Raw genomic sequence first — 13,109 nt, 5'->3', positions numbered from 1 at the left:
GTAAAGTGGGACCAACTCCATATTAATGCTTATGGATTTAGAATGGGTTGGCATAAAATCTCCTGCAAGAGTAATGTGTGGAGCAGGCATGTTTATTAGCATTTTTTTATTTTTTATTTAAATTATTTTATTTATTATTTTACAATTTACTACATTTATTTTTCATATTTATTTTACGCTATAGCAGTTCAGGTTAGAGGGGAACACATAATCTGTATGTTCCTGCTGTCCTCATATACAGATCACTGAGAACAGTGATCTAATAGTCGCAGCCCTTTAGATCACCGTTACAAATTATCTGGATACATGGACTTTCAGAGAAGACACAGATGGCATCTTCTCTGAGTGCTCCCATGCTATTCTCCACAGGGAATCCCTGTGACATCAATAATAACATCTTGGGGTTCCCTAGCAAGTGCCTGAATGCAATATCAGCGCTGTGTTCAGGGGTTTTAGTTATAGGGAACTGTGTATTTTAGTTCCCTGTCACAGTACAGAATCTTGAAAAAGGATCACTACTTGCTTTTACTGGGGACGTGGCCGACTTCCAACGATTGTGCATGAGCGCCTTCAGCAAGGAGTGATCCTTTTTCAAGTTCCTTTGGACCGTTTTCCCACATCGGATACCGCTGAGTATTCAGCCACCGGTGTCCACTCTGAAGGACAGCAGACTGCCTAAATATGGAGATTAATGGCTCCACACGCTAGATGATGGAGTTGTGCCAACCTTCCAGCACAACTACAGAAGGTGAGTGTATTTTTTTAAAAACACCTTTGCTAGTACCCTCTGCCTTTGAATCTACGGTATCACCTTAGAAGAGCGCTCTTTGTCTTTCTTTTTTTCCCCACATCCCTGTCACACTACAGAATTTAGCAGTCAGTCAGTGTGTCAGCCCGATCCTGCTGATGGCACTCACTGCACGTAAACTAACGGGCTAATGGCACAGAGACTTGTAGTTTCAAGAAAGCAAAAACAAAAAATAATTCTAGTTTTAATGTTAGGCTTCAGACTACAACAGCTAGGAGCCCAATTATTTCATAATGTAAAGAGGAATTTAACAATTTTAATTATTTTACTATGGGAACATATATGGAGTGACGAGTTTGTCTATTGGTGAACACTCATTTGGAGATACTAATATTATATTCATATCTTGTAATGCATATTGTGGTTGTCTGTATTCACATATTGAAATATTTATCTGTGTAAGTGTAGTAAATTTTAGGGGTAATACTTTGCCAGATGTTGTACTTAATTTCTTTTATATATTTTTTTTTTTTCAAAGATTTCTATTTCTGACACTCTGCGGCGCATGCAACACTTTAAATCTGCTGTTCCTTGGTTTATATTATTTTGCTTTACCAATAGACAACTAATTTTTTAAAGTGGAAAACACAAAGACTATCTTATTTACTTATTAACTTTCGCTTTATCAAACAGTTAATTAAAAGTTAAGTCACTTAACCCCTTCCCACTGGGCCACTTTTGACCTTCCTGACAGAGCCTCGTTTTTCAAATCTGACATTTTTCACTTTATGTGGTAATAACTTCGGAGTTCTTTTACCTATCCAAGCGATTCTGAGATTGTTTTCTCGTGACACATTGGAATTTATGTAACCGGCAAAAAGTTGCTCGATACATTCAGTATTTAATTGTGAAAAACACCAAAATTTAGCAAAAAATTGCAAAAATTAGCATTTTTCTAAATTTTAATTTATTTGCTTGTAAGACAGGCAGTTATACCACACAAAATAATTGATAATTAACATCCACGATATGTCTACTTTATATTGGCATTGTTTTTTGAACATCCTTTTATTTTTCTAGGACGTTACAAGGCTTAGAACTTTAGCAGCAATTTCTCCCATTTTCAAGAAAATTTCAAAAGGCTATTTTTACAGGGGCCAGTTCAATTGTGAAGTGGCTTTGAGGGCCTTATATATTAGGAACCCCCAATAAGTCACCCAATTTTTAAAACTGCACCCCTCAAAGTATTTAAAACACCATTTAGCATGTTTCTTAACCCTTTAGACGTTTCACAAGAATTAAAGCAAAGTAGGGGGGAAATGTACAAATTGAAAATTTTTTTTTTCTTTTTTGCAGAAATTCATTTTTAATCTATTTTTTTTTTTGCAACACAGAAGGTTTTACCAGAGAAACACAACTCAATATTTATTGCCCAGATTCTGCAGTTTTAGGAAATATTGCATATGTGGCCCTAGTGTGCTTATGGACTGAAGCACAGGCCTCAGAAACAAAGGAGCACCTAGTGGATTTTGGGGCCTCCTTTTTATTAGAATATATTTTAGGCACCATGTCTGGTTTGGAGAGCTCCCCCAAAAGTGATCCAATTTGGGAAACTACACCCCTCAAGGAATTTATCTAGGGGTATAGTGAGCATTTTGACTCCACAGTTTTTTTGCAGAAATTATTGGAAGTAGGCCGTGAAAATTAAAATCTACACTTTTTCAAAGAAAATGTAGGTTTAGCAAAAAATTTAAAATTTCCACAAGGACTAAAGGAGAAAAAGCACCACAACATTTGTAAAACATTTTCTCCCGAGTAAAACAATACCTCACTTGTGGTCAAAAACTGCTGTTTGAACACACGGCAGGGCTCAGAAGGAAAAGAGCGCCATTTGGCTCTTGGAGCTCAAATTTAGCAGGAATGGTTTGCGGATGCCATGGCACATTTGCAAAACAGGGGACAAAACAGTAGAAACCCCCACAAGTGACCCCATTTTGGAAACTACACCCCCTTAGGATGAGGATTAATAAACTAGAAAAGGAAATATGGACTGGATGAGTGAGATTAAATTCTTATTAAAACGATCATAACAAATAAGTGGTTTAGTATAAGACTAATAACATGCTAAGGGTTTATAAAAATAAAAATGTCCTCCATAAAAATGCAAGGGAGTTACTCTGTCCCGTTGCAAAAATTGTCAAATTTTCCTTTTTAGATTATCAATATGTTACTCAATGAGCAGAGAGCTGTTCACCTGGCTGCAGCGGAGAACATAAATACTGTACTGCTTCCTGCTAACTGCACATTGATATAACATTTTATTATTTTACTGTTTCATTGATTACCTTGTGTTGTTTATTTTATCAGGGGAAGAAATTGCCGTATGACCTGGCAGAGGATGCTGAGGAGGGGGAGGTGTCTGATGAGGACAGTGCAGATGAAATAGAAGAGGAATGCAAACTAAGTCATTGCTTTGTACGTAGAATTCTACTTTTCTAGTGTGATATTATTATAGCTTGATGCGAACAAGTTACAGTGCTTGCTTTTACAGGTATTTGCTTTTTATCTAGGTTTTTCAGGTATTGTAGCACAGCCCATGTCTTTAGATTTCTAATAATATATTGATAATATGTATTTAATTTGTGCCTTAGATGCCCTCCTTTCATTAAAGTGAAGCCTAGGGAATTACAAAAAATTGCTATAGATTTTATGACACATAGCTAGAATATGTATTTCTCCATACCCTGTAATCCTTAGGCATAAATTGGTATGTACAGTACATACTTATATATACATAATATATATAAACATATATACACTTATATATAAACATTGTTTGTCCAGATTATCATTTTCTGTTTGGCTCATCCGGCTTCCAAACAGCGTGTGTTTATTACTTCTGTGGTAGTATCCATCCCCCACAACTCGTATGAGCATAATTGTTATTTCCGGTTTGGTGCTTCAGGTGAAAGAATAAGTTTCATCGCCATATGCTGATATTCTTTCCAACACAGAACTTTCCAGGATCTTTATTGTACTGGATTCAATAATTGTATAATTGAATGCATATGGTTAATATGCTGATCATATTGTCCATGGTTTATACACATTTAAATTAAATGACTTTGTTAACTTAGTATTTGGAATTTGTAGCTATTGTGCTGTTTTATTTTTTTAACATGGCCCCAGGACTCTTGGCCTTTGTTTTTTGATGAAGGGCCGTTTTAACATATTGGTGGACCTAGTGCAAAGGTTTAATGAATGGTCTCCCTACCTCAACATTGTTAATTGTCTTACTATATCTACACAGTCAAATAAACATCATAAAAACAATCTATTTAGGGGAATTTTTTATAACATTAATGGGAAAGGTTTGGACTTACAGGTGACATCTTTTCTGATTTGAGTTGTTCCCTTTCCTTTTTCTTCTTTATCTGGCTCAGACCGGCATGAGGACTTCTTCCAGCTACAACTCGTGTCTTCAGAGTTTGCTGCCCAGAACCCTCTGACTGATTGCCTTTCTAGCCACCACCCTACCTATTCCTCAACTTTTAAACAAACTCCCCATCCTGCTGCCATCTCAATGCTGTTCCTGCTTCTGCCACGTTTTCCCCATTACTGTACCTACTGTATTGCACAGTGTACTCAAGTATCGTACTCTAGAAATATGAAAACAAATATAAAAATTCAGCAACAGAAATATTTTTGTCAATTATAGCTACCTCAAAAATAATAGTGCCATACAGATAGTGACTTCAAAATAACAGTGCCAGACAGGAAATGACCCCAAAATAACAATGCCGGACAGAATGTGCTCTTGAAAACAATAGTGCCAGATAGCTAGTGACCCACACAGTAATAGGGCCCCAGATGGTGATAGTGACCCACACAGCAAAAGTGCCTAACTTTTTGCTCCACACAGTAATAGCCTCCATTTAGGACGCCTACAGTAATAGTTCTCCCTTATAAGCCCAATGCAGTAAAAATGCTACCTTTCGTCGTCATCGTCCCCACACAGCAATAATGGCAACTTCTGTGCTCGCCCCGATAAAAAACCATGATACTCACCTACTTTCCCACAATGAGCAGAGCAACTGGGGCCTTTACTGGATTGTGCGGACATTGCTCCATCACAGGCGGCAGTGGCATCACCACTTGAGAAATGTGCATTCTTACCTGTGTCCTGCATTCGATTTCCTATTAAAGTTCCTGTAAAACTACGGTACTTTTGTTACAAATTTCTTGGAAGAAAATGTAGAAAAAAATATCTTCCGTTTGATGAATCAAGTTTGAAGATTAATTTTGTACGTAAACTTGAACTTCATTATAGTGTGCTAAACCATGAGCCTTTTTATATAGAAACAGACCCTCGATGCCAACCACTACTGCATATGAAACACGTGGACGTGCATGGTGACAATTGTTATTTTTGCGCAGTAGATTGGTGTTTGTTGCTTTATATAAATCAAATATCGAATTTGCTCTGAAAGAAAACACATTCAGTGCTTGCATTCTTGGCATAGCTGAATCCGGTTTTATGAATTAGCCTAGAGCACTGAATGAACCACATGTTAATGGGTTTGTATTTAATCCTTTGCAGAGCAACGGAACAACAGAACACCAAGTAGAATCTTTTATAAGGAAAAAACTGGAGTCTTTACTGAAGGAATCTCAGATCAGGGACAAGGAGGATCCCGACAGCTTCACTGTGAGAGCCTTACTAAAGGCAACCCATGAGGGCTTGAATGTTAATATAAAGCAGGTAAAAATTGATGTTGGTTTCGATGACAATGATTTACGTTCCATTTCTAAATGTGTCTTTTATTTTTGTAAAAATGTAGTAAAAAAATCACTTGAAATGATATGTAGTTTTGGGTAAAAAGATACAGGAGAACCTGTAATTTATTGTAATGAATTAATTTAGACTCTGGGCTTAAGAGTCCAGTGGGCGGTCCTACTTGCTGATTGGCAACTATATTTGCATTCACTCTCATACAGAGAAGGATGACAATCAATAGTTGAGACCGCCCACTGGTCTCCATGGCCCACAGTGATCAAGGTTTTAAATTAATATATTCCAGGTTATCCTCAATCTTTTTGCACAAATCTATTTATAAATCTGCTCCGTTTCTTCTGCTCTATAACATGCTGCCTGTGGTTAGGAGGGGTTTTGCATATGTGCAAAAATAGCAAAAAAGCCCATACTCACCTGTTAAATCCCCCTTACTTGAAAGTGCCACTGGCAATATATGTGTGTGCACATCTGTATGGGACCATTGCTTTGGTTCATATCCACAGCACAGCTATATCCTTTAGCTGTAAAATAAATAAACCCTTCTTATTTGCCAGGTTGCAGCGAACCTGTATGTTGTTAACGTTTGACTACAATATCTCCTAACATGATTCCATCTGTGTCTCTCAGTATCCTCTATCTCCCCTCTGCTGTTCCTGACATTATTCAATATTATAATCAATTTTTTTAATTATATTATAACGTGCCAAATTATAGGGGTTTTTCTTTTTTCTTGTAAGTGAATCATATTTATTGGACAAAGTTATCCATAGTTTTTAAAAAAATTTGTGTTCAAATTCCATACAGTTTTTATTATATCTTCTTGCTGCCAGTGAATGGAAATATGCATGGTTTTCATCCAGAAGCCGAAAACCTCACCTGATCATGTCTTGCTCACTTAGGTGCATGATTTGTGAATGTACATGGGCGTATTTGCAATCCAAATCACATGCATCACAAATAAGCCTGCCATACATTTGTAGTGGGCCATGCATTACTCCATTCAATACCATATGTCAGACTGTATTCTCCTCTAGAACACTATTTTCGGTGCGGCATCAGAGGGAATTACGGATGCCAATATTTCAATATATCTATCGTTGACAATCTCCTTAGATCATTTTCTATATTTACTAATGGTGTATTATTTATTTATTATTTTGGGTCATGGTTATCCCCACTCTAGCCCATGTCAATTTGAAGTCATACTACCCATGTGGTAATATATACAGATTCTGCCTACTGATTCCGTCATATAAGTATAAAAGGATATAGACATAGTCTTTCTGTTACAATTCGGTCCCTAGATCTTGGGGTTCTGTTGCTGCAAGAGTGGTGGGCAGCTGTTTACATACCCTTTTCATTTTATGTGGGAAACACATGGAGATCAATTGGCACATCCCATGTTTTATGTAAGCAAGCAGCCCTTTCTATAAACATAAAATGTTGCTTTCTAAATACATGAAGTAAACCACCTCAAACATAAAACTCATTTTGCTAATACATATTGTGACACCTGCAATAGATCGTTAGTTCTAAAACAGAAAAACAAGCATTTGTCACTGTCATCGCTGCCCATAAATATCACTGTTTAATGCAATGCACCTAGTGAAAGCCATTAGAATTCCATCATGTTCTAGTCAAGCCATTAAGATAAAAATGATAACTTTATTCTACATTATTAATATTAATTTGTTTGTTAAAGGAAAATAATCTATCTATCTATCTGTCCATCTATCTATCTGTCCATCTATCTATCTGTCTGTCTGTCTGTCTGTCTGTCTGTCTGTCTGTCTGTCTGTCTGTCTGTCTGTCTGTCTGTCTGTCTGTCTGTCTGTCTGTCTATCTATCTATCTATCTATCCATCCATCCATCCATCCATCCATCCACCTCTCCATCTGTCAGTCCATTTACATGGTGGCACCTAAAACTTTTCTATTCTGTCCTGACGATTTCTGACAGAACTTTTTGCCTTAAAGTTTCCTGGGGAATATAATTGTATTTTTCACTGTATATATTAATGTGCTGCTTTATATACACGAGATAGCTCTAGACAATAAATGCTCTTTAAAAATTATGTGCCAGGCTCGAATTTTGAAAAACCCACAGGAAATGTAAATAATGGAACCAGGCACGTGCCATCCTAAGGCTCTGTTCAAATTAGGGTTAGCCATATTTTTGCTGGAGTGCAGTCTGCAGCACTATTCTTGCCACCTAAAATAACGGAAACCTGCCCTTATTATAAGTCAATGGAGTTTATCAGGATTTTTTGGGTATCTGTTTGCAAATGAGTCCTGTATAGCTGTCATGGCTCCGTTATAAACAGAAGCTATAATGACATTGTAAAGAGAGCCTGTCACATGGTCACATGGCCGCATCTTCTAACGGCTCCAGTGCCGCATTAAAAATATTAGTTGATTTAGTCACATTATTGTTTGACTTGACCACTGGAGGTGACATAACTTATCGGGCCTAGAGTATAATTTTTAAAGAGTATGGGCAGATTTACTAAATTGTCCAAGATTAAGACAGCATAAATTTAGACCAGGCAGTCTGCAGATGCACCAGATTTATCAGAGTAATATATGCTGTATGATAATATTAGTACATCTTGCTAGACAAACTAGAAACTAGGCACTTAGCGCCTTTAAGCCACACCCTTTGACAATTAAGCCACACCCATTTTCAGATATATGACGAGTGCTTTAATGCTGGATATTTAAATATCTTTGTTGAGCTTTTGGCATACAGAAATAAGCTGATTTGTTTTCTTGGCTTGGGTCTCTGTGTCCCAGGAGAAGCTTTGTTGCTGTAACATTCAGATGGCTTGATAAAGACGGCATCTGTCTGCACATTGTGTGTTTGGCTTTTACCGCTATTGGCAAATTAGCAAATGCTTAAAGCACCAGTCTCTGTAAAACCCGGATGTTCGCTGTTTACACTTCACCTTTAGAAGTAATTAGGTGATTATAGATAAACATTTTCTTTATGTAAATTATTTTCTATGTAAAATTTATTCTGTGTATTTGTTATCTTGCTGATACATTTTTGTGACATTTGACTAACTGTTCCCCATGAATTCACTTTAAATGCTGATTTCTCATTTAATATCTTGATCATATTCATACACAACAGTAGCACAGGATTTTTTTTCTACCAATTCTGATACTATACAGCTATTTATAGGCCAAGTATAATGATTGTGTGGGTCACGCTGTGCTTTAACCTATTGCTACCAATAAATATATTTCCATCTGAATTTTAACATAAGCAATGTACTTGAGTACACACACTAGTTATATACTATTCGCAGCTAGGCTGGAATGTAGGGATGCAGGAGGGCAGAATATTAAAGGGACCTTACTATTATGCCAAATGGCTTTATTCTGTGTTAGGTTCTATTAATCAAATGACACATTATTATTATTTTTTATTTTTTTTGCCGTTAGTACAGCGGATCTGTCCCTATAATATTCTACCCTTAAATAGAACAAAATATGCAGGTGACAGATCCTATTGAAGTTTCGAATCGAGCTAGGCGCAAAAATCTATAAAACATAAGGACAAATTAGAATAATTATTTGCACACATACTAACGTCTATGTCCACCTCCGCAACTAATTTATTTAATTGCTCCAATGCATCTAAAATGAAAAATGAAGCCACTTTGCAAATAGTCTTTATTGAAAAATGTTAATAATGTTGTGTCTACAGCTTCTATAGAGAACTATGTGTATCCATCGGCACAGCCTACAGACAAATCCTGTGTCATTTCATCCTTTCAAAGCTAGCAAAAGTATGTTAGGAAAAAGTAGGGGACAAATGCAGTGGAGTCTAACTACCGAATCAGACTACACAGGGTTTGTTGACTGTCTATTATAATGGAGTAACATAAATCTGCATAGGAGCTGTAGACAAAAAATGATAGGACATTTTTCCTCAAGGATATTTGTAAATTTGCTTCAGTTTTCATTGTAACTGCATTAGAACAATACAAATGTGTTTGCAAAAGTGGATGTAGGCTTTAAAGGGGTTATCCACTACTCTATGTCATCAGTATGTCATCGGTGCGGGTCCGCCACCCAGACCCCACACCGTTAAGCCGCTTCGGCTGTCTCCAGGCACCGGATGTTATGGCCCATTATGCTATGTTTGGAGCCGGAAGCAGTTGGCTCCGATCATAGCATAGCGGCCGTGCTGACGAACTGCTGCTCTGCTCCTATTCACTTCAATAGGAGCAGAGCTGCAATACGACAGCTCGCTGCTATTCAGTGGCCGGAAGCCAACTGCTACCGGCATGTATGTTCGGTGCTCGGAGGCAGCCGGAGCAGCTTAATGGTGCGGGGTCCGGGTATCGGACCCCCACAGATCATGTACTGATGACCTATCAGGTGGATGTGTCATCAGTTGTCCTGTAGTGGAGAACCCCTTTAAGAATAAAGGCAAGAATCTATATGACAAATATAGTTAAAGACCAAACAGACTCCTTAGGCCTAGTTGAGATTTTCCCTCTGAAAACGATCCGGCCGCATGTTTTTTTTACCACAGAGGTCAGATGTTACATAGTAAGTAAGGTTTTTAAAACTTTGTAGCCATATAGGGCAAGAGATACATTTGTGCTACTACTTATGTATTTAGCTCACAGCGTCATGCTTAGACTAGATACAATTGTATCCACCTGTGATGTTAACAGGACTAGGTCTGTACAGGTTTTTACGTCTTTGGATGTAAACAAGAATGTTCTCATTCACGAACCGCAAACATTTTATTGGGGAAAAATGTTGGAATCTAAACACAAAGTATAAGAAAAGTGTATAAATTTCCATTATTCAAACTGCATCATTGTGTGAATGAACCATTTTTGCAGTAGGTCTATATTCTTCAGTAGTTTCAATTTACTCAAAATTGACAAAATTACAAACTAGCAGTAAATAATTAGATAATATACAAGAAAGGTGCGAAAATGCGTATACGCACCAGACAGACATTTCTTTGTAGTAATATAGTAAATTTATGAAAATCTGCTGATCTCTTCCAATAGAGAAACGTTTCAGCAGCAAAGAGCGACTGAAGGATTTGACTTAAAGGGTAACTAGTGAAATGTCAGAAGTTTTGATCGGTGGGGGTCCGAACACTGAGACCCTCACTAATCACTCAAACAAAGTGGCAGAAGTGTTCGGGGGAGCGCTGTGCTGCTTCGTTCCTAATCAGCTTTCCGAGGAAAGCCAAGCGAGTAGTGTACGGACTTATAGACTTTCTATTGAGCCCGTACACCGCTCACTCAGCTTTCCAAGGAAATCCGATCCGAAACTAAGCGGGCTCAGTGCTCACCCGAGTGCTTATAGCGTTTCAGCAAACAGTGGGAGTCTCAGTGTTCAGACCCCCCACTAATCAAAACTTCTGACATGTCACTATCACATGTCAAAAGTATTAAAAAAGTTTAGTTACCCTTTAAAAGCTATGTAAACCTTTGATGGGTATTTTTATATCTTTTTTTAAATAATTATATTAGTCAGTGTGTTTGGTGTAACTTTTTAATTAGTCTTTATTAAAAATCCATTTTACTTTTTGAGATACAGCTGCTGCGTATTCTCTATTCAGAGCAGCTGTATGTAGTGCTAAATCCTACTCCCGTCAAGTCCGCAGGACTGATGGGTTCCGTAACAGCGGGTCCTGTGTGTCTGTCATGCAGGATCCACCTGTTATACATCACATCTAAGTTCATAACTTAGACGTGATGGATTACAGGTGGATCCTGCGTGTCAGAGACATGCAGGATCCTCTGGCACTGAACCTGTCTGGTCTGCGGGACTGACGGATTCAGGTCAAAATGAGAGATACAGCTACTGTGTATAGAGAATACAGAGCAGCTGCATCTCAAAAAGTAAGACAATTTTTTAATAAAGGCTAATTAAAAAGTTACACAAAACACACTGACCTGTTTAGAAAAAAAAAAAATTACGCTGAAAGGTGTTCATAGCCTTTAAAATCAGGGACTAACCCTCCAGAAGAGTAAAGTATATGAGAAGTAATATTTTACATATTATTATACTATGACGAATGAAGGCAGTTTGGGTGATTTATGGAAATAAAAATCTAAAGTGTGTTCTGGTTTTGAGTTTGATACAGACCGCAGAACAAACTAGCATTGTGTATAGATGATTTGTCATGTCTAGGCCGTGTATGTGTTCTTACTATATACGCTTAATTTGGTGAGAACGTTTTAGTTCCTGAGAGAGCTTGTTCAAGACAAAAAAAATATTTTTTGTTTCTTGTTTAGAATTCAGACACAAAAGACAGAGGTAAATCCAAAAGGTCATCAATGGGCAACATAGGGAAACATAAGGTAAGGATTTAGTCATGCAACATTGTGTGAATAGCTGTGATTTCATCTCGGGTAATGATGAGTCTAATATACTGTATTAAACGTTGAATTTATTCTGTTGCAGGTTATCACCATTTAATTGAACGAGAGGGGGGCAACATTGGTCTTAAGGCTCTTTTACACTGGGAAATTATCGGGCAGACAAGCATTCATAGAACGCTCATTGCCAATAACTGCTCTGTGTAAACAGGGCAGAGATCAGCAGATGAACGACCATCTTTTTTTTTTTGGGGGGAAAATCATTCAAATCTCCATCAGTGGGAAATTTCCAAATGATTCTTATTAAGTACTTTGACTTTAGCAATCATAATGAACTGCCAGGAATAATTTGTAAGCGGGTGGAAAAACTTTTGGGACAAACGGAATAGATTTAAATTGGTAGAAATCAAACATTTTGGCACCAAAGTCTCAGTCAGCGCTCTGACTGGTTATCAGTTGTATCAGAATTTAGCCAATCCCTTGTGTTTTTATACTTCTGACCTGTCTTCAAATGTAGAAGCAAGACAAATTAGCAAAATAGCCTGCATGCTACGATTCTTTTAATTTTACCCTTTAAGCAAAGTGTTTGGTGACCTATGGATACGATTACTGTATCATGTCTGACAATACACATTTTTAACACATCAGATTTCTTTCGGTTGTTATAATCACTTTGTATAATTGGAATACTAGAATGTCAGATGTGGTCAAAGTTCATTGGAACGTCGCACATAAACCTACTCTATTGCTTGGTTTCTGGAAATAGTTTAGCTAAGGGCCTGTTCACATCAGCGTTGGTTTCCGTTGAGAGGTTCCGTCGGAGTAACCCCTCAACGTAAAGGCAAACGGAAACCATAAATTCCGTGTGCATTACCATTGATTTCAATGGTAATGCTTTTGTTGCTTATGGTTTCCATTTGTCACCGTTGTCTAAGGTTTACGATTTTTTGACGGAATCAATAGCGCAGTCGACTGTGCCATTGATTCTGTCAAAAAAACGGAACCTTTTCACTATGGTGACAAACAAAATCCATTAGCAAAGTATCCGTCACCATTGAGATCAATGGTGATTCAAACGGAATCTATGGTTTCCGTTTGCCTTTCCGTTAAGGGGTTCTCAGACGGAACCGCTCAACGGAAACCAATGCTGATGTGAAAACAGCCAGAGTCTTGCACACAGCCATTGAATATGAATTATGTTCTTT

At 37.5% G+C, this 13,109-nt stretch overlaps 1 protein-coding gene across 3 annotated transcripts in view; it reads left to right on the top strand.

Annotated features, from left to right (window-relative positions):
- PLCH1 (phospholipase C eta 1) overlaps positions 1 to 13,109 on the top strand; it is a 151,296-nt gene that overhangs the window by 99,369 nt on the left and 38,818 nt on the right. For all 3 annotated transcript variants that reach the window (XM_075861528.1, XM_075861527.1, XM_075861526.1), the window contains 3 exons: positions 3,116 to 3,223; positions 5,349 to 5,510; positions 11,821 to 11,886. In XM_075861528.1, coding sequence (XP_075717643.1) covers positions 3,116 to 3,223; positions 5,349 to 5,510; positions 11,821 to 11,886 — 336 coding nt within the window. The remainder of the gene's footprint in view (positions 1 to 3,115; positions 3,224 to 5,348; positions 5,511 to 11,820; positions 11,887 to 13,109) is intronic.

This window comes from Rhinoderma darwinii, chromosome 4 (genome assembly GCF_050947455.1).
Source record: "Rhinoderma darwinii isolate aRhiDar2 chromosome 4, aRhiDar2.hap1, whole genome shotgun sequence".
Lineage (NCBI taxonomy): Eukaryota > Metazoa > Chordata > Amphibia > Anura > Rhinodermatidae > Rhinoderma > Rhinoderma darwinii.
The sequence above is the reverse complement of the archived record's forward strand: the minus strand, read 5'-3'. Positions and strand labels throughout refer to the sequence as shown.